Source organism: Candoia aspera, chromosome 2, assembly GCF_035149785.1.
Source record: "Candoia aspera isolate rCanAsp1 chromosome 2, rCanAsp1.hap2, whole genome shotgun sequence".
NCBI lineage: Eukaryota > Metazoa > Chordata > Lepidosauria > Squamata > Boidae > Candoia > Candoia aspera.
In genome coordinates, this window is record NC_086154.1 from 179,854,597 (window position 1) to 179,877,665 (window position 23,069).

The 23,069-nt window shown below is 40.3% G+C and overlaps 1 protein-coding gene across 2 annotated transcripts in view; it reads right to left on the reverse strand.

Annotated features, from left to right (window-relative positions):
* The window catches only part of ACO1 (aconitase 1), a 51,203-nt gene that overhangs the window by 19,666 nt on the left and 8,468 nt on the right, over positions 1 to 23,069 (reverse strand). The window contains exons 2-6 of one of the 2 annotated variants that reach the window (XM_063294992.1): positions 11,104 to 11,218; positions 9,945 to 10,113; positions 5,871 to 6,008; positions 2,882 to 2,951; positions 1,640 to 1,823 (exon numbers count right to left, since the gene is read on the reverse strand). In XM_063294992.1, coding sequence (XP_063151062.1) covers positions 1,640 to 1,823; positions 2,882 to 2,951; positions 5,871 to 6,008; positions 9,945 to 10,113; positions 11,104 to 11,200 — 658 coding nt within the window. In that variant the 5' untranslated portion in view covers positions 11,201 to 11,218. The remainder of the gene's footprint in view (positions 1 to 1,639; positions 1,824 to 2,881; positions 2,952 to 5,870; positions 6,009 to 9,944; positions 10,114 to 11,103; positions 11,219 to 23,069) is intronic. The other variant, XM_063294993.1, reaches the window with a different exon arrangement.

Genomic DNA, 23,069 nt, shown 5'->3' on the forward strand with positions numbered 1-23,069 from the left:
GTAGTTGTGTTCACTAAATTAAAAAAGTCTTTAAAGGCTTATTACTTTGCACTGAACTTTGCACTAATACATTACTTTGTATTAGCTGATCAAGCAGTTCTTTTTTATATATAGTGGGGACAACCAAACAAACCACATCTGGAATTGGAAGAGAATCAAATCTGTGGTTTGCTGCTAGGTGCTGAGTCAAAGCATTCTCTAGAAAGATTAAGTGCGTTACTATTTTAGGCTTATTTTAAAAGGGAATATTAGGCTTAAATTTGGTGGGTTTTTAATGGGATTTAATGGGATCTTCCAGGGATTTAATATTTAGGAGAGGGGCTGTTATTAATATATATGTGGTTATTTTTTAATCCTTGTTTTAAACCATTTCCAGAATGGCTAGACATTCTAAGATGTTTTAAAAAAAGGTATTTTGTTTTAAAATATCACTGCATGCTGTTGCTTTTTTCAAATCCTTCTTTTAACACACACCAATCTTAACTTTCCCTTCCTTTATCAACCTTGCTTCTCTATTCACAGACCAGTGCAGATGTACAGCATATCAAGGCTCTCTCAATTCTGTTAAGAGTCTCAACTTTATTAACCATCAACGTGCAATCCTGCCTTCATGAACTGACATAACCTAGAACCAGGAAGGTTTGGCTCTCAAAATAAAATGGAATATGAATGGAAGCTATGCAAATAACCACTAGAATTCTCCCATGTACGCTCCTGGTATGCGGGAATGTTTCTTCTGGGTACTGACAATGACTGATATTACCCAAGGTAAAGTTCTTCTCTTCCCATGGAGGGAGCAAAAAATAATCTTCAGCTGACTCAGTGATTTATGGTGAACACTTTGAAATTAGAGAAACTAAAGGAATGACTCCTATCTTGTGAGCCTTTTGTCATGCTTCAGTCACTGGGAGAATCTCTGACTTGTTTCCTTCCACCGTTCAAGAATGGGGCTATTTCTGTGATGGCATCAATTTGTCATAAGAGAACTGGTATGTGTGTTTTTTTTCCCCTGACTTTCCAGGGAAATGTCAAAATGGTGCTGCTCAGACCTGCATTTCCTTGAATCAGACATCACCTATGATATGAAAGACATTTTGGTGGTCAGACACCATAGCCATGGGTAAATGTGGGCTCCATGTATGAATTTGACCCCTTCTCTGTTTTTGTACTGGGTTAGTAACTGCTTGCTTTTTTTCCTATTAAAACTCACAGCATAAGGTCTTCTTCTGGCACTGTACGTGGAGAAGGAATGTGGTCTGAAGCTCCTGGGCTGAATTAGAGGGCTTTTGTAACCTCTGATCAGGCATAGGGAATATGTTACCTTCCAGACATTTTGCACTTTGGCTAGAGATGCTGGAAGCTGTCCTTCAGCAACATCAGGAGGAGTCCAAGTTCCATCGCATGGTCTATAGATTTTTTGCTCACAAGATAACTTACAAAGCTATTTGAACAACTCAGCAATTGAAAAGCCAACCAATATTTTTTTTAAAAACAACACATTTTTACCCCAGTCCATTATTTATTAGGAGGGGGAAAAACAACAAGAAGAAGTTCAGGATAACACCATCTCATTCTTGAATTTTGCTAAACATCATTTAGATCCCCAATGAACAGGTAGCTGAATTTTAAATCCACTTACCCCAGCCAAGCACACCTAAGCCGTTAATCATTGTGGTATGTGAATCGGTACCCACCACACTGTCTGGATAAGAGAAGCCATTCTGATCAAAAACAACTCTTGCCAGATATTCTAAGTTCACCTGATGGACAATTCCTGAGCCTGGAGGAATGATCCTCATGTTCTGGAAGGCTTGAGAGCCCCACTAAAACACAAATGGAAAAGGGTGGAATTTCTTAAGAAGTAGCAAAATTAAGAACTAAGTATTTCACTTGCCTAGTCAGAAAACCTTGTTCAGTTTATCAGTATCGGGATATGAAGATTTGGTTAACAGAATATTCTGCCCACCTGGACCCACTATCGAGCCTTTGAAGTTCTATTCTGATCTAGACCCCTGGATTTTTTAGCTTAAAATTTGACAAAATGTAAAATTAAGATACCATAGTCAAGCAAACAGCCATGTTCTAATTGGCTAACCGCTAAGAGAGACACATAAGCCAGAAGAAATTACAAAATTAACTGTCCAGCTTAGTACACCCAGTATTGATGACTAGCCAAGCTAAGATTAAAAAAGACTCTGTCTAACTGGTTGGAGAGCATTTGTCAAGTAATTTTTCCCCCTACTGTCTGGATCTTTCTTCTACAAAGCTTTGCCAACTTCTCTCCTTAGCTGCTTCTTCTGGGAAAAAAGCAGGTCCATGTCTCATTTCCTAACATACGGGTAGTCCTTGCTTAACAACCATTCATTTAGTGATGGTTTGGACTTACGACGGTGCTGAAAAAACCTACTTGCAACCAGTCCTTACACGACTGTCACAGCGTCCCCGCAGTCATATGATCACAGTTTGGGCACTTGGCAACCAGTTTGCATTTATGACCATCGCAGCATCCCATGGTCACATGATTGCCATTTTCGACCTTCTTGGCCAGTTTCTGGCAGGCAAAATCAGTGGGGAACCACATGATTCATTTAATGACCGTGTGATTTGCTTAACGGCCACCACAAAAAAGGTTTGTGGTGGCCGTTTGCAAAGAATGCAAACATCTGAGCTAGTGATTCCCAGCATTCACATGTGAACACCCTGTAAAATTGGGTTGGATTTGCTTAATGACAGCTTTGCTTAGCAACTGAAAATCTGGTCCCAATTGCATTTGTTAAGCGAGGATTACCTGTACACGGAACTGTGATTCTGTAGACTCCTCTACCTTAATAGGCTCTTTCGTGCTTAGCTTTGCACACACAGAGAGGAAGAATTATCATACCTTTAAGAACTCAAATCTTTCCTTGTTTCTCTCAAATTCCAAATCTTGATTCTTCTGTAAACTGTCTGGCCTGCAATGAAAAGTAAGGGGTTAACAGAGAGAGAAAACTTCAATAGGATAGAGTGCAGGGTCCCATGCCTGTAAGCTGAAAAAGAAGGGGAGAAGAGAGTCAGTATTTGTATAGCTCAGCTCCTTGGAGCACTTTAATTACCTTGTACCAGGGAGTTAGGAGAAAAGCACGAAAGAGGGCTTACGAAGCTTTTATAATGATTCCTACTGTCTCACGGAATGGCTAATTCCATGTAGGCACATTGGCAGAGGGTAACCTGAATATAACAGTGGAAAGTTTTCTAAAACATTAATTATACAAGAACAAACATTCTAGCAAGCAGAAGAAGATTAAAAACTACAGCTGGCAAAAATGCATCCAGGCTTTTGAAAAAATACCATGTAAAGAGACACTGGGATACTTGCTATGATGAGTTAAGAAGAACCATGCTGAATCAGACCAAAAAGTCCAACTAGGCCAGATTTTCTTCTGACTCAGACCAAAAGATCCAACTAGTCCTACCAGATAGCTATGGAAACCCACTAGCAGGGCACAAGGGCAAATACCCTCTTCCCAGCAAATAATGTTCAGTTTGTTCCCCACCTCCAGCCTCTGAAGTGACTATTCCCTTTCCCCTCATGAATTCACCTAATCCCCTTTTAAGACTTAAATTGGTGACCCTCACCCCACTGCAGGACAGCAAAATCCACTAGTTATCGTAATATACCTGGGCTCAATAAATCCTTAACCTGGAATAAAGAAACACAACTGCTGTGTTCAGCATAAGACGCCATGCCCAAACAGTGTCCTTGTTTCACAATACACTAAAGCCATGGCTGAGCCACTGATGCAACCTCACTTTAACTTCACCTGGTGCGTTCTGTGGAGTAAGACAGAATATGTGAAGTACCTGCTTTCTGTCTATTCCAAACCTCTGAAATTTGATTGTGGATTTTAATCATGAGAGAAATCTGTCTCTGCTTATTCCGTAAAATGCATAACTGCATGCACCTCTATCACATCCTCCCTTACTTGACTTTTTTTCTTAAGCAAAATAGTCCTAAAGACTGAAAGGTTTCTTTACTGAGGCCTCCTGAATTGTTTCAGCCTCCTAACCGTCTCTGTTTTCCTTCTTGCACTACTGTAAATGGAAATCCAATGTTAAGAGACAAGACTTGGAATACCAGGTATCATTTATAAATAAGAGAAGAAGGGAAGGTTTCAGAGGCCACACTATTGCTGGAGAAAGACTAGATTTTGGTCTCATCCAGCAAGTCTTCTTGGATGTCTTTATGCTAAAGACTGCATTTTAAAGAATGCAAACATCTGAGCTAGTGATTCCCAGCATTCACATGTGAACACCCCAACACCCAACCAAAGAGCAGATTGGATGAGAGGCACAATTTCCCTTTGTTCCTACTTGTATCTTTTAACAAATCAAACCCCTTCATCATTTATATCAGAGACAGCTTTGAGAGACTAAGATACCACCTCAGGCAGCAGATCTGAAGGACACACAAGTGCAGTAAGTTGGGAATTATTTAATGTATTATTGTTGGAATATTTACTATCAGTGGAAGAACTGATGGGATCTTCTGCTTCACGTGGCAAAATAACAGTGGTTACTATAGAACCTGATTTTTGAGGGGTGGGTGGATTATTGCTTGTACCGCAAGATGTCTTGCTATTCAATGGGCCTGGTTTATGGCATAAAGCGTTTCCCTCATCTTTAATCTTTGTAGATGAAGGCCTAAGTGTTCCCTCTGCTCTTCACTTTTTAAATCACAAAAGTAGGCATGGAGATTGAGTTCTTTCTTTTTTTAAAACTAAGGCAGAATATTAAGTATGCTACAAATTTAAGACCGTTACTCTGAGGGAAGAGACCATCTAATTCAGTGTTTTTGAAATTTGGCAACATTAAGATGTGTGGACTTCAACTCCCAGAATTCCCTAGCCAGACTGGGGAATTCTGGGAGTTGAAGTCCACACATCTTAAAATTGCCGAGGTTGAAAAACACTGATCTAACTGATCTTTGTCATCTTCTCTGAGAGCTTTTTCTTGACTGAGTGACAGGATAATAGCCCTCCTTTTAATAAGAAATAGAATATGCTGTTTAGGTCCATGAGGCTTTCCCCATAAATAATTACTGTATCTGTAAAGCTAAGGGTGGGGAGGTCATTTTGTATTTGCTGAGAACAAAAGAAGTGGTTGAAAACAAAGGAGTAAGGAAGAAATATAAATGGCTGAAGGCCTCCCTGATGAAAAGCATGGATGCTGGGCATGGGGAGGGTGTCCAAAAGTCAACAGAGTGGCCACAACCATGTGATCAAAGCCCAGCCTCTTTTAACCTACATCTTTGAAGGTTAGTCTGACGGTTATCAGTTGCTTAGGAGGGGCATCTGGCTGGTGATTGTAACCCTCTTTGCAATGTTTCTCTTTTCTTCCCTTCTCTTTCTAGTTACCACTTCTTCTTGCCTCCCCTCCACTCAGCTTTCTTCTCCTTTGTCATCTCTTCCAAAGCAACTGCCCTTTTCCCAGACCCCTTCTCCATCCTGCTTTTTAAAAATTCTTCTTTTACACAGTTTCTGCTGGAAAAAGGAGGAGAATATGTGTCTTTGTGTACTGGTATGTTTCCGTGAAAATGGCTTGTATATAAGATACACAGAGAAAGAAGATCTATGTAGCCTGGGATCAATTAATTTTGTACATATATTGATGGGCCATTTTGTTTTACAAACAATTAATGTTAATTATCAGTCACAAATTCAAGTAATATGGAAGTTGTTTATTCAGGCTTTTGCACCTTTAAGACTAGCATGGCTACCTTCCTGAGAGTTCCTAGTCACTGAATGTAATGTAACACATACTGAACTCACTGGGGGATTTTTTTTTTTTTTTGCATGTTGCTTAACTCTATGGGATTGCATACAGTTCCTTACCTTTTATTAAAGTCAACTTGGATGGAATGATCAATGACTAAATCAGCAGGACACACAGGATTGATTTTCTCAGGGTTACCTTCCAGGGCCTTCACAGCATCACGCATAGCAGCAAAATCAACCACTGCAGGGACACCTCTGCAACAGGAGAGTAAAAAAACACAAGGCAACTTTGTCAAAACTGGTAGCCCGGGAGCTGTGAAAATGTGCAGGATTTTGAAATCAAAACACACAAACAACAGTCTTGTAAGGTCCAGAGCTGAAGAAGCTAAATGGAGAATGCTAGAAGTTAAAGATTCAACACACCTGAATGTGCTAGAAGAACAATCACCCTGGTTCAATGGAAAGAATTTTCTGAACAAACAAACTCCAGATTCACATTTTCTCCCCTTGCCCCTTCTTCTGTGCCTTTACAACATGTGTTGTAGCATTAACCATAATTACCTGTGGTTATCTGAACTGGCAAGCTCTGACTCCTGCTAATGGCAAATGCCAGAGCTTGCTGACTCATTCAGTTGGAGATAGTTAGTACAGAAGTGCTGACAGCGAGTGAAGCAGCAAATGATGGGGAAAGAAGTGTTTCTAATTCTCCAAACTGCAATCGGGAGCATCAGCTGAATTGCCCATGAAACTGTTCTTCCCTACAGGTATATTGATACTACAGTACAACTCCCAGAACTCATGGTCAATAGATTTTCAGTCTAACTCTATGCAATCCCATATTTAGAATCATTATGTAGTTATTTTGGACATCAAATATTAAGCAGACTTTCTGCAGTCAAGTTCTTGAGACTCAAATCACAAATAGATCCAGGGATGGGGGGAAGACTAGTATGAAAAAAGGTTCCAGTCTTAATGCAATTTGGCACAGAGAGTAAACAAGCTAGAACTATCATAGTATTATCCCAGACACGTTTGTATTTGATCACAGCTCAAATCCACTCAAATTAGCCTAGCACTAAATTTAAATTTTACATGACTTACAATGTATTGGGGAAGAATTGGGAGGGGTTATTCTAACTCTACACTCCAAAAGTGCCTGCGCATATATTTAATCCTCTAATGGAAAAGAAGAAAATCATTCAAAACCATCATTAATTGTACAACTAATAATGCTGTTGATGAATTACTTCAAAAATGTACTTGCAAAGAATTTGTTCAGACATTGCAATTACTTGGGGTAATAACACAGCAGTGTTTGAACAAATCCTTTGCAAGTATATTTTTCCAGCATCAGCATCCCAAATTCACCTGGAATGGTTTCAAAAAATGGTATTAGCAGCTTCCTTAAGACCACACAGCAACTTCAGCAAAGGTTGGAACAGAATCTAGTGATTCCATCCCATTACAATATATTTGTTTTAGATAATACTTTCAGCTAGGACAGATACCCAGAGGAATTGGGGAAAAAAGAAAGTTATTTTGGGGAAAAAACAATCTACTAGGGAATGAATTGAGCTCATGAATATGTGGCAACCTACAAGCTTTCAATAGACAGTGAGCAAAATATATGCAACATGCAACCAGAATCTAGAGTCCAAACTCTTAGTGCAGTTTCAACTTGTAATGAAAAGGCATATATTAACACTAGCTTTAAAAAATGGGGGGGATTCTACTCTTGCAGTGATGCTTCTATTGAAGTGTGATATAATTCATTCACATCTACACAAAACTCAGACATTCCAGTACAAGTATTTTGATTCACAACAACAGCTACTGCTGTGGCTTTGAGAAAAAATGCCGTTCTGTACAATTTACAGATGGAATTTCACAGACTGCCACATCCAGCTCAAGGCAGGTACTGAGTAACCACAATGTGGGAAAGGACTGCTGTATTCCCCTGCCTCAAATAAATATCCTGCATTCAGAAAAACAGCATGTAGCTTGTCAGGAAAAAAGCTAGTCCAAATCTTTTTTCCTGACTCAATAGCTCTCCACATGTGAACAGAAGTATCAAGTCAAGGAAGTAGCACTGATGCCAAAATATAAGGTTCCTGGGCCTGATCAAGCTATTTAATATGCCCATGCTTCACATAAAAAGGTAAAGGTAAAGGTTTCCCTTGACGTAAAGTCCAGTCGAATCCGACTCTAGGGGGCGGTGCTCATCTCCGTTTCTAAGCCTTGGAGCCAGCGTTGTCATAGACACTTCCGGGTCATGTGGCCAGCATGACGACTCGGAACGCCGTTACCTTCCCGCTGAAGCGGTGCCTATTGATCTACTCACATTTGCATGTTTTCGAACTGCTAGGTGAGCAGGAGCTGGGATTAACAACGGGAGCTCACCCCGCCGCGCGGTTTCAAACCGCCGACCTTCCGATCGACAGCTCAGCGGTTTAACCCGCAGCACCACCGCGTCCCAATTCAGGGAAACCTGTAGTGAATAGAGAGGAGGGTCTTAAAGGACTGAAAGAAGACCATGACAACGATCAGATAAACTAAACTTGAGCCAAGCCAAGAAAGTAATTTGCAAAAATGCCTCACACAGCCCCCACCCCTTCACCCTTTTCCCAGCACAGATCACATATTTTCACATGTTTTGCAGTGCAGTTCTCAGCTCATGAACTGCCTACAAAAAAAATTTTTTTGCATATAGAAATACATGCAAATTTTGTTGTGCTTTTTAAAATTCCATAACATGATATGAAAATATAATGAAATGGTTATGGCTGATGGTAAGAAAAATGGAAAATACCAGATATAATCTATGTATCTTTACTTGGCATGGCATTCCTTTGTATACTTCACTCCCCTCCCCTCTGTTTTTTAATTTTCTGTTTTTTTTACAACACTTAGGACATTTTGGGTGTTTTCAGTTCTTTCATTTATTAAATGGCTTAATATTTTTAATTTATTTTACTACTGGTTCTGCATCATTTTTCTGTATGTTTATAGATACGTTGGCTGGCAATTATTATTAAGTTCTGTTGGGTTTTATTTCATTACTGTTTTTAATGATTGTATGATGTGTAGTAAATTTGGTAGGTGTTTTTTACTACAAATAATGAATTCAAGCTTAGCTTGCAAAAATATTTTAAAAGAAAGAGAGATATATATAAAGATCACTGAGATGTTAAGAAATACAGTCGATGTTAATAATTGGCAGAGAGATGTGCAATCACTGACATTGCCTAGAATGTAAAGATGCTTTGTAAAGTTTGTACAAATTTCAGACTTCACAAGTAAATTCCGACCTTGGTCACCAAGCCAAAGACTAAAGTCATCAGAACTCTGCCCTCCACTTGTCACTGATCTCCAGGCTATGGCTCTACACAAGGTCACAGATAATCTTTCCTCTTCCAGCTCCATCTTTTAAGCAGGAAACGTGACCAGAGGATTCTCAGGTTTGCTGTTTAGGCTTAAGATGGTGATAATGACTGTAAGTCATGTCACAATGATACAAGGTAGGTTAATTTCAGAATTATAACCCACATATTGAAGACCATTGGTTCAAGGGGAAGAAAGTCTATTTTCTGTAACTGCTTCTTTGAAAGAGCACTCCTAAAACCAGGAGACATAACATTATCAGTACACAGCCACTACTGAGAAAAACAGTCGATTTGCGTCAAGTTCCTGGTCTTGGCAGACATCCGCCTAGGCTGATAGGGATGTGCCATGGTTGCTACAAACACGTCCTAAGTCAGCCTTGCCCAATCTGGGTGCCCTCCTGATGTATGACCTTGAGCTCCTATAACTCCTAACTACCATAATCCATTCCTGAAAATTCTGGGAGTTGGTCATATATTTAGGTCATATATTTAGAGGGTTCTCAGACTGGAAATAAACTAGGTGCATCCTGGTTTTTAGTAGGCAACCACAACCCAACATCTGGTTGTACAGTCTGCTGAAATACCAAAAGGCAGTGCTTTTGGTAAATGTTGCTAGATATTCATGAGCATGAACTGAATTTTTTTCCTAGAAACAGCCTAATGCTGACATAATTCTTCAACCCAGTGGAATTTGTAGTGTTTAACCCAAAATAAAACCCAAATTGTGCCAGATGTTCTCCACCAAAGATTGTCTGACAAAAAAATTATTAAATTGGAGCAACTAAAAATGAGACATTATACAACTCACGTAAAGTCCTGCAGAATAACCCGGGCAGGCTTAAATGGCACTTCAATATTTTTGTGCTGCATCACCTTCCAGTTGAGGATATTTTCAACGTCATTTTTCTTCACAAGAAACTCATCACAGTTGCGAACTGCAGCCTCAAGCAAGATTCTGATAGAAAATGGTAAATGTGCTGGAAAAGGGAGGGAAGGAAGGAAGGAAATTCAGAAGAAGATTCAGAAAAAGGAAGCCCTCTACCATCTGTCAGAAAAATACAGCTGAGATTTTCAAACATTTATGTCACATCAAAGGGGAGCATCTCCAGGGCTGCAACTGGGGGTGGGGGGCAAGCGGGGCATGTGCCCCGGGTGCCATGCTGGAGGGGCACCAAAATGGGCATGGAATCCATGTTTGCTCTGGGTGACACAGGTCCTAGTTGCAGCCCTGAGCATCTCTATGAGTAAAAGCCAATGCAAGACACAATACAGAACACCCTTCTCACTTGGGCACACTCCAGATGTCAACTCCCACAATCACCAGCCAGCCACACCACTGCTGAAAATTCTGGCAGTTGAAGCCCATGTCTCTTGGGGATATACAGATGGAGAAGACTGATGTAGAAATTAAGCCAGTCTTCCACAACCTCCAGATCTGTAGATATACAATCTTTTAGACCAGCAACTAATAATTCTGGAACTTGTAGGCCAAGCCCACTGAGAAGCTATCAGGTGGGGAAGCTATAATGTAAAGAAAAAGATATGCCTTTCTGCTATAAGCACTGTGAAGGTGGCACCTATAAATGTGCAGACTGGTACCAAATGTATCTGTGAAGGCTCAAGAGCCCGGGTTGCCTGGTAGATGCCACTTGGATGTTAGGAGAAATATTTTTCCATGCTATCTTTACCCAAATAGAACAAACTGCTTCAGATTTTTGGTCTAATATCTTTTCTTCCGAAGGGCAGTAATACTTAAAAACCAGCCGTTCCATCCTTTAATTCTGGCTAGAGATGAAAAGGCCTAGAATCTAAGACTTTTTGCTTGTGTGTGCCAGTGAGCTATGGGTCTCCAAAGGACAAAGCCAAAGTAAGCATCAAGAAACATCAACTAAAGAGGGAACAAGCACTGTGCAAGCAGATGTGAATCTCAGGCATGGAACAAGACACTTTGACTGTAGCCAACGTACCATATCTGGTGTCTTTCAAATGGTTCAGATTGAAGAACTTCTTTGTTGACTGGCCCAAGTCCAGAGGCTCCATGAGATGTGCAAAGGGGTTGCTCATGGTTGAAAAGTCTTGCTGCTACTGAGAAATATAAGAGATGTTTATAACACTGAATTTTATTTTAAGTGTTAAGATACAATATCATTAAAAAGTATCAATTGAAACATTTCTAGGATACTGCATATGTTTGGGACAGGCAATTTTTCCCTGGCTGGATATTCATACTATTCTCTTTTTTCTTTTCTTTCTTTACAGCTGAGGGCCTCAGTATTGAGAATCAAGATCTCCTGTTTTTTTCTTGAGGGTTTTAAATTTTTTTAAAAGAAAACTGCTTTAAAAGTCAAAGTCTATTCTACGGCATAAAACATTAAACTAATCCTAAAAACCACAACATCCTATGCTGCACATTAAGAGGAGGCTCTGGGATTAAAAAAAAAAAATTGGGAGTCACCTTCAACCTACAGGTTCCCTATCCATGCTGTATATGATCATACATACACATTTGTCTAAGCAATTTATACTTTGGGAATCAATTCCATGTTTACAATTTTAACAAAACATCTTTCAGGAATATTATTGCAATGATACAGTCAAAACATATTGAAACCTTTTTCCCTGTTAAAGTCAATAAATAAGTTGAGTAATTAAGCTGCAATCCCATGGAAAAACACCTTTGCTGAGGAAGCTGCATTGGGTGCTGGTTTGCTTCCGGGTCCAATTCAAGGCATTGGTCATCACCTTTAAAACCCTACATGGCATGGGACCGGGTTACGTGAGGGACTGTCTCATCCCCATTACATTCACCTGTCCCACCGGGTCATGCAGAGAGGGCGTGTTACAGACCCCGTCCATGGGAGACCATTGATTGGCAGGGTCCAGGAAGTGGGCCTTCTCTGCCATGGACCCCACCCTGTGGAACGCTCTTCCCCCAGTGGTGAGGCAGGCCTCCTCTCTCCTGGCCTTCTGGAAAGGGGTAAAGACCTGGCTCTGCCATCTTGCGTGGGGCAGGAAAAGGGGTAGTCAATCCTGGGGGTGGCTAGCGCCTTAAAGTGGTCCCCCTGTATTTATTAACTGCCATCTTGGATGCTATTTTATATTATATTTTATATTTATATTTATACAGTATTTTTATATAATATATCTTGTTTTTATTGTATTTTAATCTTTTAGCTTGATTGTAAACTGCCCAGAGTCCCTCTTTTGGGTGAGATGGGCAGTGACAAAATTTGATAAATAAATAAATAAATAAATAAAAAAGCTGATTTCTGAGCAGATGTGTTTAGGATTGCACTGTTAAATTATCCTGAAGTTAGAATCTGCACTTTATTCCCCTGGATAAAACTGAAATTAATGTGGTGTCATATATATTGGAAGGAGATGGGCAGGGACAAATTGAATGAATGAATGAATGAATGAATGAATGAATAAATAAATAAATAAATAAATAATATTAGCACTTTGAAAATCTTAAAAGTTCCATATTGTTTCAGTTTGTGTGTATGCGTATACACATATATTCTTTAAAAATAAGAAAAGACTACATTATCTTACCCATTTATTTCATGAGTTATATGTACTACTAAAATCACTGTTACTCTTATACTTTTCTACAACATTTTCAAATATCTAAAGAGCTTCCCATTCTTTATCTAGCTATAGTTCCTGTAAGGTAAGTATTATTGTTCCCCATATTATGCAGTCATCAACTAACACTGCTCAGTGAATTTTTAACATAGGTGAGATTCAAGCCAGACATTTTACAGTTCATCATTTAGACTCTTAGCCATATGCCAGTTCTTTTACTTATATGGTACCTCTGAAGAAGACCTGAAGCCTTGGGGCTAAATAGAATACTTTCAATGTACTTTCACAATTTTCTCTTTGTTTGCATGGATCTGTCCCTCCCTCCATTTCTCAACCCATCACTGGACTAGCCATTTGTTTAGTCCTCAGCATTAATACACAAAGTATTTTGTGGTCCTAACTCCATTTGTAATGCAACTCTCAAAGATCTGTTAGCCTGTGTCCCAGCTGCCTAATTATTCAAATTCTAAACATTACAAGGTTTCTCAAGCAAAAGGACAGTAGAGAAGCTATCATAAAAAGCATGTGTGGGACAGCAATCGAATGTGCAATTTGGAGCTACCAAGAGAGCATCTTTTAAAAATGAAGCCTAGTCTGGAGTTCTACATAGGTAAACTTTTCTCTAGAATCCAACTAATTTTGACGTTCTTTTTAAAAAGCTAGTATATGACAGCTCCAAAGACTCCAAAAGCAGTAGTCAAATCTTCATTCCAGTCTAATACTAAACCAATTATATCTTGATCCACTGTCAAGAAGGAAGAGGAAAGGCAAGAGTTGGTCAAAGTAATGTTGATTTTAAGCTAAGAATTATTTGATTTATATTTCTGCTTAAGATAAGCGTTTGGTAATGCTAACAAAAATTAAGTGCAAAGCACACACAAAATTCAAAAAGTCAAGTTAAAACCAATCAATTAATAATTGGAGAAAAAGTTGCATTTTGGCTGTTCTTTGAATAATAGAGAAAATGGGGCCAACAAAACCACCAAGTCAGGGCCTGAAAGCCGGCTGGGTGTCCTTGGGCCAGTCCCTCTCTCTCAGCCCAAGAGCCAATCAGGCATGGTATGAGAGTTCTAGTCCCGCCTGAGGCCTGAAAGCCGGCTGGGTGTCCTTGGGCCAGTCCCTCTCTCTCAGCCCAAGAGCCAATCAGGCGTGGTATGAGAGTTCTAGTCCCGCCTGAGGCCTGAAAGCCGGCTGGGTGTCCTTGGGCCAGTCCCTCTCTCTCAGCCCAACTCACCTCACAGGGTTGTTGTTGTGGGAAAAAATGGAGGAGGAAGGAGTATCAGGTATGTTTGCTGCCTTGACTTATTTATAAAAATAATAAAGGTGGGATAGCAAACAAACAAACAAACAAACAAACAAATAAATAAATAAATAAATATCCCACAGCCTGGAAGTGGTGCAGAATCTGATCCTCTCCTGTGTGACAGATAAATGGGATAAATGAGCTTCCAGCAGCAAGGGCACCTTCAAAAAGCCCTTTCCTGCAGATTTTAATGGACAGGCCAAGTTTGCAACAAAATGGGTGATCCCTTAGACCGGTACCGGTCCATGGCCTGTTAGGAACCCGGCCACACAGCAGGTGAGCGGTGGGTGAGTGAGCGAATTCACAGCCTGAGTGTTTACAGCCGCTCCCCATTGCTTGCATTACCGCTTGAGCTCTGCCTCCTGTCAGAGAAAGCCCATTGGCTGCTATCTCCAAACGGCATGAAGAAAAAAGAATAAAAGGTTGGGAAAAAGAGGAAGCGCTTGAATCATCCCGAAACCATCCACCCCCCACCCCCCACCCCCTCGTCTGTGGAAAAATTGTCTTCCACAAAACCGGTCCCTGGTGCCAAAAAGGTTGAGAACTGCTGCCTTAAATCAGTGTTTCTCAACCTTGGCCACTTTAAAATGTGTGGACTTTAACTCCTGTGGCTGGCTGAGGAATTCTGGGAGCTGAAGTCCACACATCTTAAAGTGGCCAAGGTTGAGAAACACGGCCTTAGACAGTCAGATTTTCTAAGCCATTTAGACCTTTTTATAGTTGATATCAATATCTTAAATAAGGTTCTGTGAGCAACTGTCAGCCAGTGCAGATCTTTTAATACAGGCATACAATCCATGTATCTTCTACCAGTAAGAATCTTAGCTACACAGTTTAAACCAGTTGCAACTTCTGGATACTTTTCAAAGGTAGTTGCATGTAGTGTGTGTTATAAAGACTCAAGATGGGATGTAACCAAGTAGAAGGTAACTGTTGCCAAAACTGATCAGCTCAAACAGTCCATGGGGAGAACGTCTAAAAGGGAAGATATGGTTCCTGCTCTGGTTTTCACAATTCCTGTGGATCTCTCTTGAGATTTAACATGCAAATTGCAGCAAATCTGAAGACTGACCCAAATGGTAGCTTTGCATACATAACCTGTTATCTCTCTGGGAGTATAACCCTGCTTCACAAGGCCCACATAGCTCTGATAACCAGGCAACCAGGGTTTCTCCTCTGTACCAGTTTTGGTCTGCAATCCATTGTCACCAGCCATGCTAGTAATACCCAATAATACCTACTAAATAAACTTTTTGGGTTGGATCTAAACTAAGCCAAAACAAATAGAAAGGTTATTTCAGGTTATTATTTTCATAGCTTTCTTCTACACAAATGCTTTGTTTCTTTAAAAAGAAATATTGCATTTTTGTACAATAATTAATGCAGAGCTAGAAGAAATGATTTCAGAAGACAATAATCATACCGGGTTTGACTGCATATTTTGTCTTTATGCTGCATTAGTCATAAAAGAACGCTATAATTCCATAAAGTTTTAAATAAAACATACATGTCAACATACATATCAGATAGTATTTAAACCAGTATTTAAACAAGAAAGGGAGGAAAACCACTATGCAGAAGTACAGATCACTGCTTGCTGAATATCGTTTGTAAATGAGAAACCAAGGTAAAGACAAGATATATGATGATTACATCCAGTTCCAAAAAAGTTTATGAGATAACAGAATTTAAAAGCTGATTAATAAAGAATGGCTTTTAAAAACAAACTGTAGAATAATTACCTTTTAAAAAGCAACTCCCTGTTCTTCTAAAGCAATTAAGTTTGGGGCATGAAAATAAATGTAATTACGTCTCTGCTTCAAGGTTTTTGCATAAAAGGAGGCAGTTATATTGTATACAGAGTAAACATCAGGGCACCAAAGATAAGGGTATCTGGACTGAAGTTCATTGCTTCCAATACTATTCACAATTTGTTGCCTTGCCTTTTACAGTACACTAGCTGCAACCTGGCTTTACAGAAATCATTTGGAAAGCTGTAGTTGGCCTCAAAAGGGACCTGAAACACGCTGCATGGATATAAGGTCTAGACTATTCTGCAGTTCTCAGCTGCAGAATGATGGTACCAATAAACAGAACGATGCTTTTGATAATTCATTCTTCTAATTATACTGATCACATTCTAAACAAACAGACCATTTTTATTAGAGAAAGCCTGCTATTCAAACTGCAGTAAATGGATGCCATTCAGCGTCAAGGATTATTCTAAAGCTAAGTGAACAGCTACAGCAATACAGGTACTCCTTAGTTAATGACAGTAATTGGGACCGGAGTTTCTGTCACTAAGCAATGTGGTTGTAAAGCACAATGTCATGTGACCACATCCCTTAGCGACAGCAATCCCAGTACTCCTCACTGCCACTGTTAACCGAATCCCACCAGTTGTTAGGCAAGGACCCACCCCAATCCAAGCCATTCCCTCCCAGCCCTGAGCCTTGGTAAGGTAAGGAACTGCCTCCTCTGCCTCCTCTTGAACTGCCCCCACCTGCTTATCTCCCCCACATCTCTGCCCTTTTGGCTGCCCACCCTCCCACTGCCACTGCCACTGTGCCTGCCACTCTGCACACAACTGCACCAGCTGGGTACAGTACTTCTTTTGCACTGGTGGAGCCAGGGCTTCTCCCGCACTCCTGCCAGGGCCTCTGTCATGGCCGCTGTTCCAGTGTTCCTGGAAAACATTGTAACCTGTTCCCATGCCATGCTGGTGCTGACACGGGTTGCTGTATGGGAGGGGGCTGCTCCTGTTCCTTGTACCAGGCTGCGATACGAGGAGTGAAGAATGCACGTTTGGGTTATCTTGCCTGGTCAAGGACATTTCCCGCAGACCAGCAGGAACCGTTAGGGGCACCTGCAGGGCATGGAATTGTATTGACTCTGGGGGGAGGGACCGGACACTGCTTGGGTTTTTACTGGGAGACATCCCGCACTTTCACTACTCTCAGTTTTGCTTGTGATCCTGCATACTATTCATTATTAAATCAGATATCCATGAAAGCCCTGTGTGAGTCTGATGGTGATTTTGAATAGGCAATCATTACAGCCTCAATTTACGCACCAGCCAGGGCCTCCATTTGTGCCCCGTGGGCCCAAATTTTGCTCACGTGACTGCAGGGGCACTACAACAGCTGGAACTTTGAGGACCAGTTGTAAGTCCCTTCATTCAGTGCCACTGTAACTATGAATGGTCGCTGAACAAATGCGACCATTTGGTAAGCAGGGTAAGCTTAGGACTACCTGTGGATGATATAAGGATGTGCAGGACATACTGAGCAAAAATAAGGACATTTTTCTGGCTGTCTGGACAAATTACTGACCTTTTTGCTCAAGAGGGGAAAAATAAGTAATCTTGAGCTCCCCGCTTGGAATTGTGAATCTTTCATCTGGACATTTAGAATATGAAATACTAAGAGTTCTTGGAATTTGAACATAGAACACTAATTTGGCTGGAATTCTTTTTTTATTTGAATGAGGGAATCTAACCTGAACACTCAGATTTAAGCCACTTCTGGTTTTTGAACTGTCAAGAATTCTCATCTGTCCTTAAAAGTACTAAACACAGTTTTGGCTTAGAGGTTATCTCAGATCTATATGTAGTATCATTATTCCCATTCACTGACTTTCCAGGCACTTCTAAAAATGGCTGCATAACAGATGCCTTTGCTTTCTGTCTATGGCACATTGAACATAGAGGCCATGTCCTCCTGGTTGACCATTTACTTGGGGCCACATGGTGATGATGATGAAAATAACCTGCCTTCACACAGGTGATTTTGGCTGGCTTGTATCAGATTTTGCAAACCTACAATTCCAAAAATGTCAAAACCACAAGATTGGAAGTAATTCATAGTCTATTTAATCTACCAACTAAGTCTCAATATTAAAGACTACTGATCTTAAATCACAAGTAGAGGCACCAGCCTTAATTGGCCTAAATTACTTGGGGGGGAGGGGTTTCTTCAAAAGAATGGGAACCTAACATTTAAAAACAAGACTCTGAAAGACTTACGCCTTGATCTGTTCACTTTGTGTCTGCTTACTTCTAATTTTTACCCCCTTCCTGCTCCCCACATTGTAGTGATTCATCCCCACTGGTTTTATTTTCAAGATGGTCAAGATTGGAATTCATATTTTTTGACATTAGGAGTGAACAAAACCGTAGTAATCCTTTGCTCATTGGAGAGAAAAATTTCCCTAATTAATCATACATTTTGACCCACAGCAATGGAAACATTGAAAGGAGAACAAGGTGCTTTTAAAACCTTGCCTTGAGATGGATCAAATCCTGCATTCTTGGTCAGCAAGCACTTCCTTATTCCTTCTCATATGGATGAAGACTTGTATGGCCAAAATAGCTCCACCAATATATGAGGGAGGTATTGGGAGCCTTAGGGAAACTAAGATTTGTAAAAAAGCAAATGAAAACTTAAACCAAAATTCACAAATGAAAGGTAACTTGCAAAGGCAGGCCAATCCAGTAAGGACTGAACTTGCTCAGTTACTCCAAAATCCTTAGGTGATAGCTCAGGCAGGGGGCAGGGGCCAGGGGAAGAGTAGGAAAAATTGAATGAAAAGGGGAATTGAACAGGGCATGATGGAGATAACAGTGTTGGAAAACAGAATCACTACATACTGCCGCATTTTCTTCCACATACCAACTGTGATTTCCATCAGATTTATTCCTATTCAAATCAAAGGAAATCACTGTCAACTAAATTCAGCTGTTATCTGCAACTAGTATCTCCTATTCCATATTGAATGCTCCTTCCCAAGCCTCAATTTCTAGGCAGAAGAAAGCAAACACAGAGTTTACAAACTGGTAAAAATGTTCTTGAGTTATGCTGGATTCCTGGCATCCATGCAGTTCTCTTGGCTATGAAAGGGGTTTGTCATTTACAATACTTTTTCAGAGATGGTGTGTTTTTTTTCAGCTTCCCAGTTTAACCAACATTTTTTAAAATCCACTGTGCAATGTTATATTTAAAAAGCAAGAAATATTTTCTCCATGGGTTTCCAAAGAAAGCATAATGAGAGAAAAAGAGAGAAGGCAGAAATTTGGCAACTGACTAATACTTTTAATCTGGATCACAACTGCTGTCAGGACTCCCATAAATCCCACCCTTTCTATGAGCTGACTTTGAATTAAAAATCCTAAGCACACATATCTTTCTGTTTTGAGCAAGCAAAGAACCATAAGAAGCTAGGAAGGGACATTAAAAGGTACTTTGCAGCACAGGCCTTTGCAAGCCCACTTAGAATTAAATTCAACCAACTTCAAAGTGGCTTCATCCAGGCAAGGCAGAAGGCATGTTTATTTCCATGTATTTCAGAAACTTCATACAACTTCTGATTAGCTGAAAGAAAGTGCTGAGATCTTAGTGGATTGGTTGATGCTGTCAATTTTCTCTGTTATGAGGCTTATGCCAGCCTTCCAAAACCTGGGCACTCTCCAGATGTGTGCACTTCAACTCCCAGGATTCCCCTGTTGGTATGGCTGTTACTGAGAATTCTGGGAATTAATGTTTCTGCATGTGGAGGGCCCAAGGCTGGGGAAGTTTGCCTAGGTTTTCCATCGAGAGATCCTGGTAGGCTACAAGTTTCATCCCAAGGAGATCCTAAGTGATTTGCTGAAGATGGAAAAAACAGCAATTGTATTCCCAACTCAGTGCCCTGAATTCCCCAAGAAAGAGAGGGATTCTGCAAAATTCCCTGCTCTTTAAGCCACTGCCTAAAGCAGCCAAACAAGTATTTTTACAAGCTGGGGGGAGGGGATATGATTGAAATCCATTAGACTGATCCTGATCCTCATCAAAAGACACTCCACCCACTGAATGTGTACGCATAGATCTTAGTTATTCCTTGTCCTTAATAGCTGTGCTTGGCTTTCACGTGCAGAAAATAATAGACATAATCAGAATGTCTTTTAAGAACTCTAATCACCTGATCTTAAACTAGGCACAATACAAATTATGCAATAACTATGCCAACTGATTGCTGAAAGAAAAAGCAGGTATGATAATCTAGGGTGGGGTGTCTTACAAGGTGCAGAGGGACTTTACCTATGTGTCCCATTCCATTGTAGCTTTGAACATTCCCCTTCCCACCTAATTATTTCATTCACAGAACTGTTAAGTGTATAAATGGTATTTGTGTCCAGTGTAATTCTAGTCACCTGCAAGGGAACGTATTAATTTTGTTAGCCACCAAGAAAAAACAGATAGAGGAGCAGATCAGGAGAACACCACCTTTTGGGGGACATAGTGGGAGGAACCAGGACAAAACTAAAATTGAGTTAGTTTAAATGTAAGTTTACCTCAATTAGCTGCAGTTAAAATAGGTATCCTCTGTCCTGAACAATTTCCCCTTTCTGTCACATAAAACTAAAACAATTCAAAATCAACTTTTGAAAGGATTGTGAGGGTAGTACATCTCAGTTAGGAAGTTCTTAAGATGTCTGATAATCAATCTTCATTTCCTATGAACTTACAGCTTCCATTTTTCAATATGTAGGGTTGATCATATGGAAAGCCACTGAGGTGAATCCCAGGTTTATAATGAGAATTTAAGAGATCTTGAAAGTACAGTATTATCTCCCGAAAGAACCCCCCCCCCCATCTTTACACAAAAGAATTAACTCTCTTAAGGATTACTCCTAGTGTGCTGACCACACAGAGGCTCAAAGCTTTCTCTGATGTTTTCAGACAACGTGGAACCTTTAGATTCTGGGAGTTACAGATCATAACTCATCTGGAGGATATAAGACGCAGGATGATGACAGAAGGACCCATCTCTTCTGCTGCCTTCTTACTCCTTATATATGGTATAGAAGTAGTATCTGAAACAAAATAAAAGGGGAGGAGAAGCATATCTGAACCCTGTGCCCTTCATTACAGTACAGCTACTTCCCCCAGTAGGCCCACCTAGGTAGCAGGATCAGACCTGGTTAGCATTCAGATGGAAATCCCAAGGCTGTATGCTAGATTGGGAAGCCAAACTAGATCCCCAAAGAAGAGAATATCAAGCCACTTCCATTCTGTTGCCAAGAAAACTACATGGATGTGACCATGAAGTCACAGGAATTGAGCTTGAATTGAAGGAAACTTGACCTTTCCCCCACAGTGCTCTGGGAAATATTCCCAGGAAGGCCAAAGAAAGTGTTTAGAGGTGATACCTCTCCTTTCCTATTTGGCTAGATAACTTTATCCCTCTCAGAGTTTATCAATGCCTGAGCAGCATAAACCCACTAATCTTCATTAAAATGTTATATTGAAAAGGAGGCCACAGGAAAGAAAACATTTTTAGAATATTTTTATCACACTATTATTGTAATTATAACATGCTATTGTCCTCCTGAAGGTGTGGCCATCCTTCTTTGGGTATTCGGGCTTCCTTTGAAATTTATTAGGGTATGTTGTTTTCATTTCAGTCAAGGCTATAAAACTAATGGTGAATATTTCTCTCTCTCTCTGAAAACTATGAAGAAATGTGCTTCTATTACCTTCATCAAAATCACTTGTGAGGAGAAGCTGGAGATCATAGCTGCAATAAGAGATACTTAAGTAAGCTATGACTTGCATGCTCGAATGTGGCCAGGTCTGGATCCAGCCCAATGAACACTTTTTCAAGTGAAATGAAAACAGATTGACAGAAATACCATTGAATGCACTTGTCTCACAGCAATGCCTATCCAGCCAGCTGGGTGACCTTGGGCCACTTCCCTTAGCCCTGGGAAGGAGGCAATGGCAAACCCCTTCTGAAAACCTTGCCAAGAAAACTGCAGGGGCTTGCCCAGGCAGTCCCAGAGAATCGGACATGATTGAATGGATTAAAAAAAAAAAAAACTCTTCACCAGCAGCATAACTTTTAGAAATAAATGAATTATCTGAAAAGCGGAGATGTTTAAGAACAAAAGGCGAAATATGCGTATAGACATGTTGGAAGTTAGTCTGGTTTGCAAAGGCAGAAAGGTATGGAGAAGTAGAATGAATGATGTCAATATCAACTAGATTGAACTATGCTTCCTTTTCTCATCTCATACCTTTAATCTCTTTGGCTTAGTATTTCTTGGTTTTTTCCGTGCTTTCTATAACACAGTTTACCCAGAGGGAATAGCATGATGAGCGTGTATGTAAGTATGTATGAGGTGAAAGGTCCCCTGTGCAAGCACCGAGTCACGTCTGACCCTTTGGGGGATGCTGCTTTCGCAACGTATATATGCATTTATGAATTTAAATAACCTACTAGTCCAAAGATGAAGGGGAGAGAAATTATGCGTATGTAGCAAGACAGGGATGAGTATTGCACTAAGGGTAAATTTGGATTTTGAGAGCATATAGTAGGCATGCTCACAGCTCTGCTGCCATGTGAAGCTCACCAGTTATTATGAAATGGCTTCTGTGGTGGACATGGCCAAGTTGCTGACTTCTGCCATAAAAAGTTACATCATATTTTGCCACCTTCAGCTGTCTTAAAAACCATTGTCATTAACAAGTCACAGAGATTTTAAAAGTGACTAAAAGGTATAGTCTTATTCCCAGTGGAAACAGCAAAGAGATATTTCCCCAGAGCTAGTTTTAGTTTCCAAAAAGAGGTACTGTACCTATCATTCCTTTCTTCCTTCTTTCTGAAAATATTCAAGAAGCAAAACATTTTACAGATTGCTACTTTTTAGAAGATGACCTGACTTCAAAGGAGGGAACTACAAATACTTTTCAAAAAGACTGGAAGCCCTTTATAGACTTTTTGCTGAAAATGGATAAAAATGAACTGCTTTCAGGATTTATTGATTAAAAGGGTTTGTTTATGGGATGAAGAGAACTTGTCGTTGTTGTTTATTCATTTAGTCGCTTCCGACTCTTCGTGACTTCATGGACCAGCCCACGCCAGAGCTTCCTCAACACCTCCAGCTCCCCCAGGGACGAGTCCGTCACCTCTAGAATATCATCCATCCATCTTGCCCTTGGTCGGCGCCTCTTCCTTTTGCCTTCCACTCTCCCTAGCATCAGCATCTTCTCCAGGGTGTCCTGT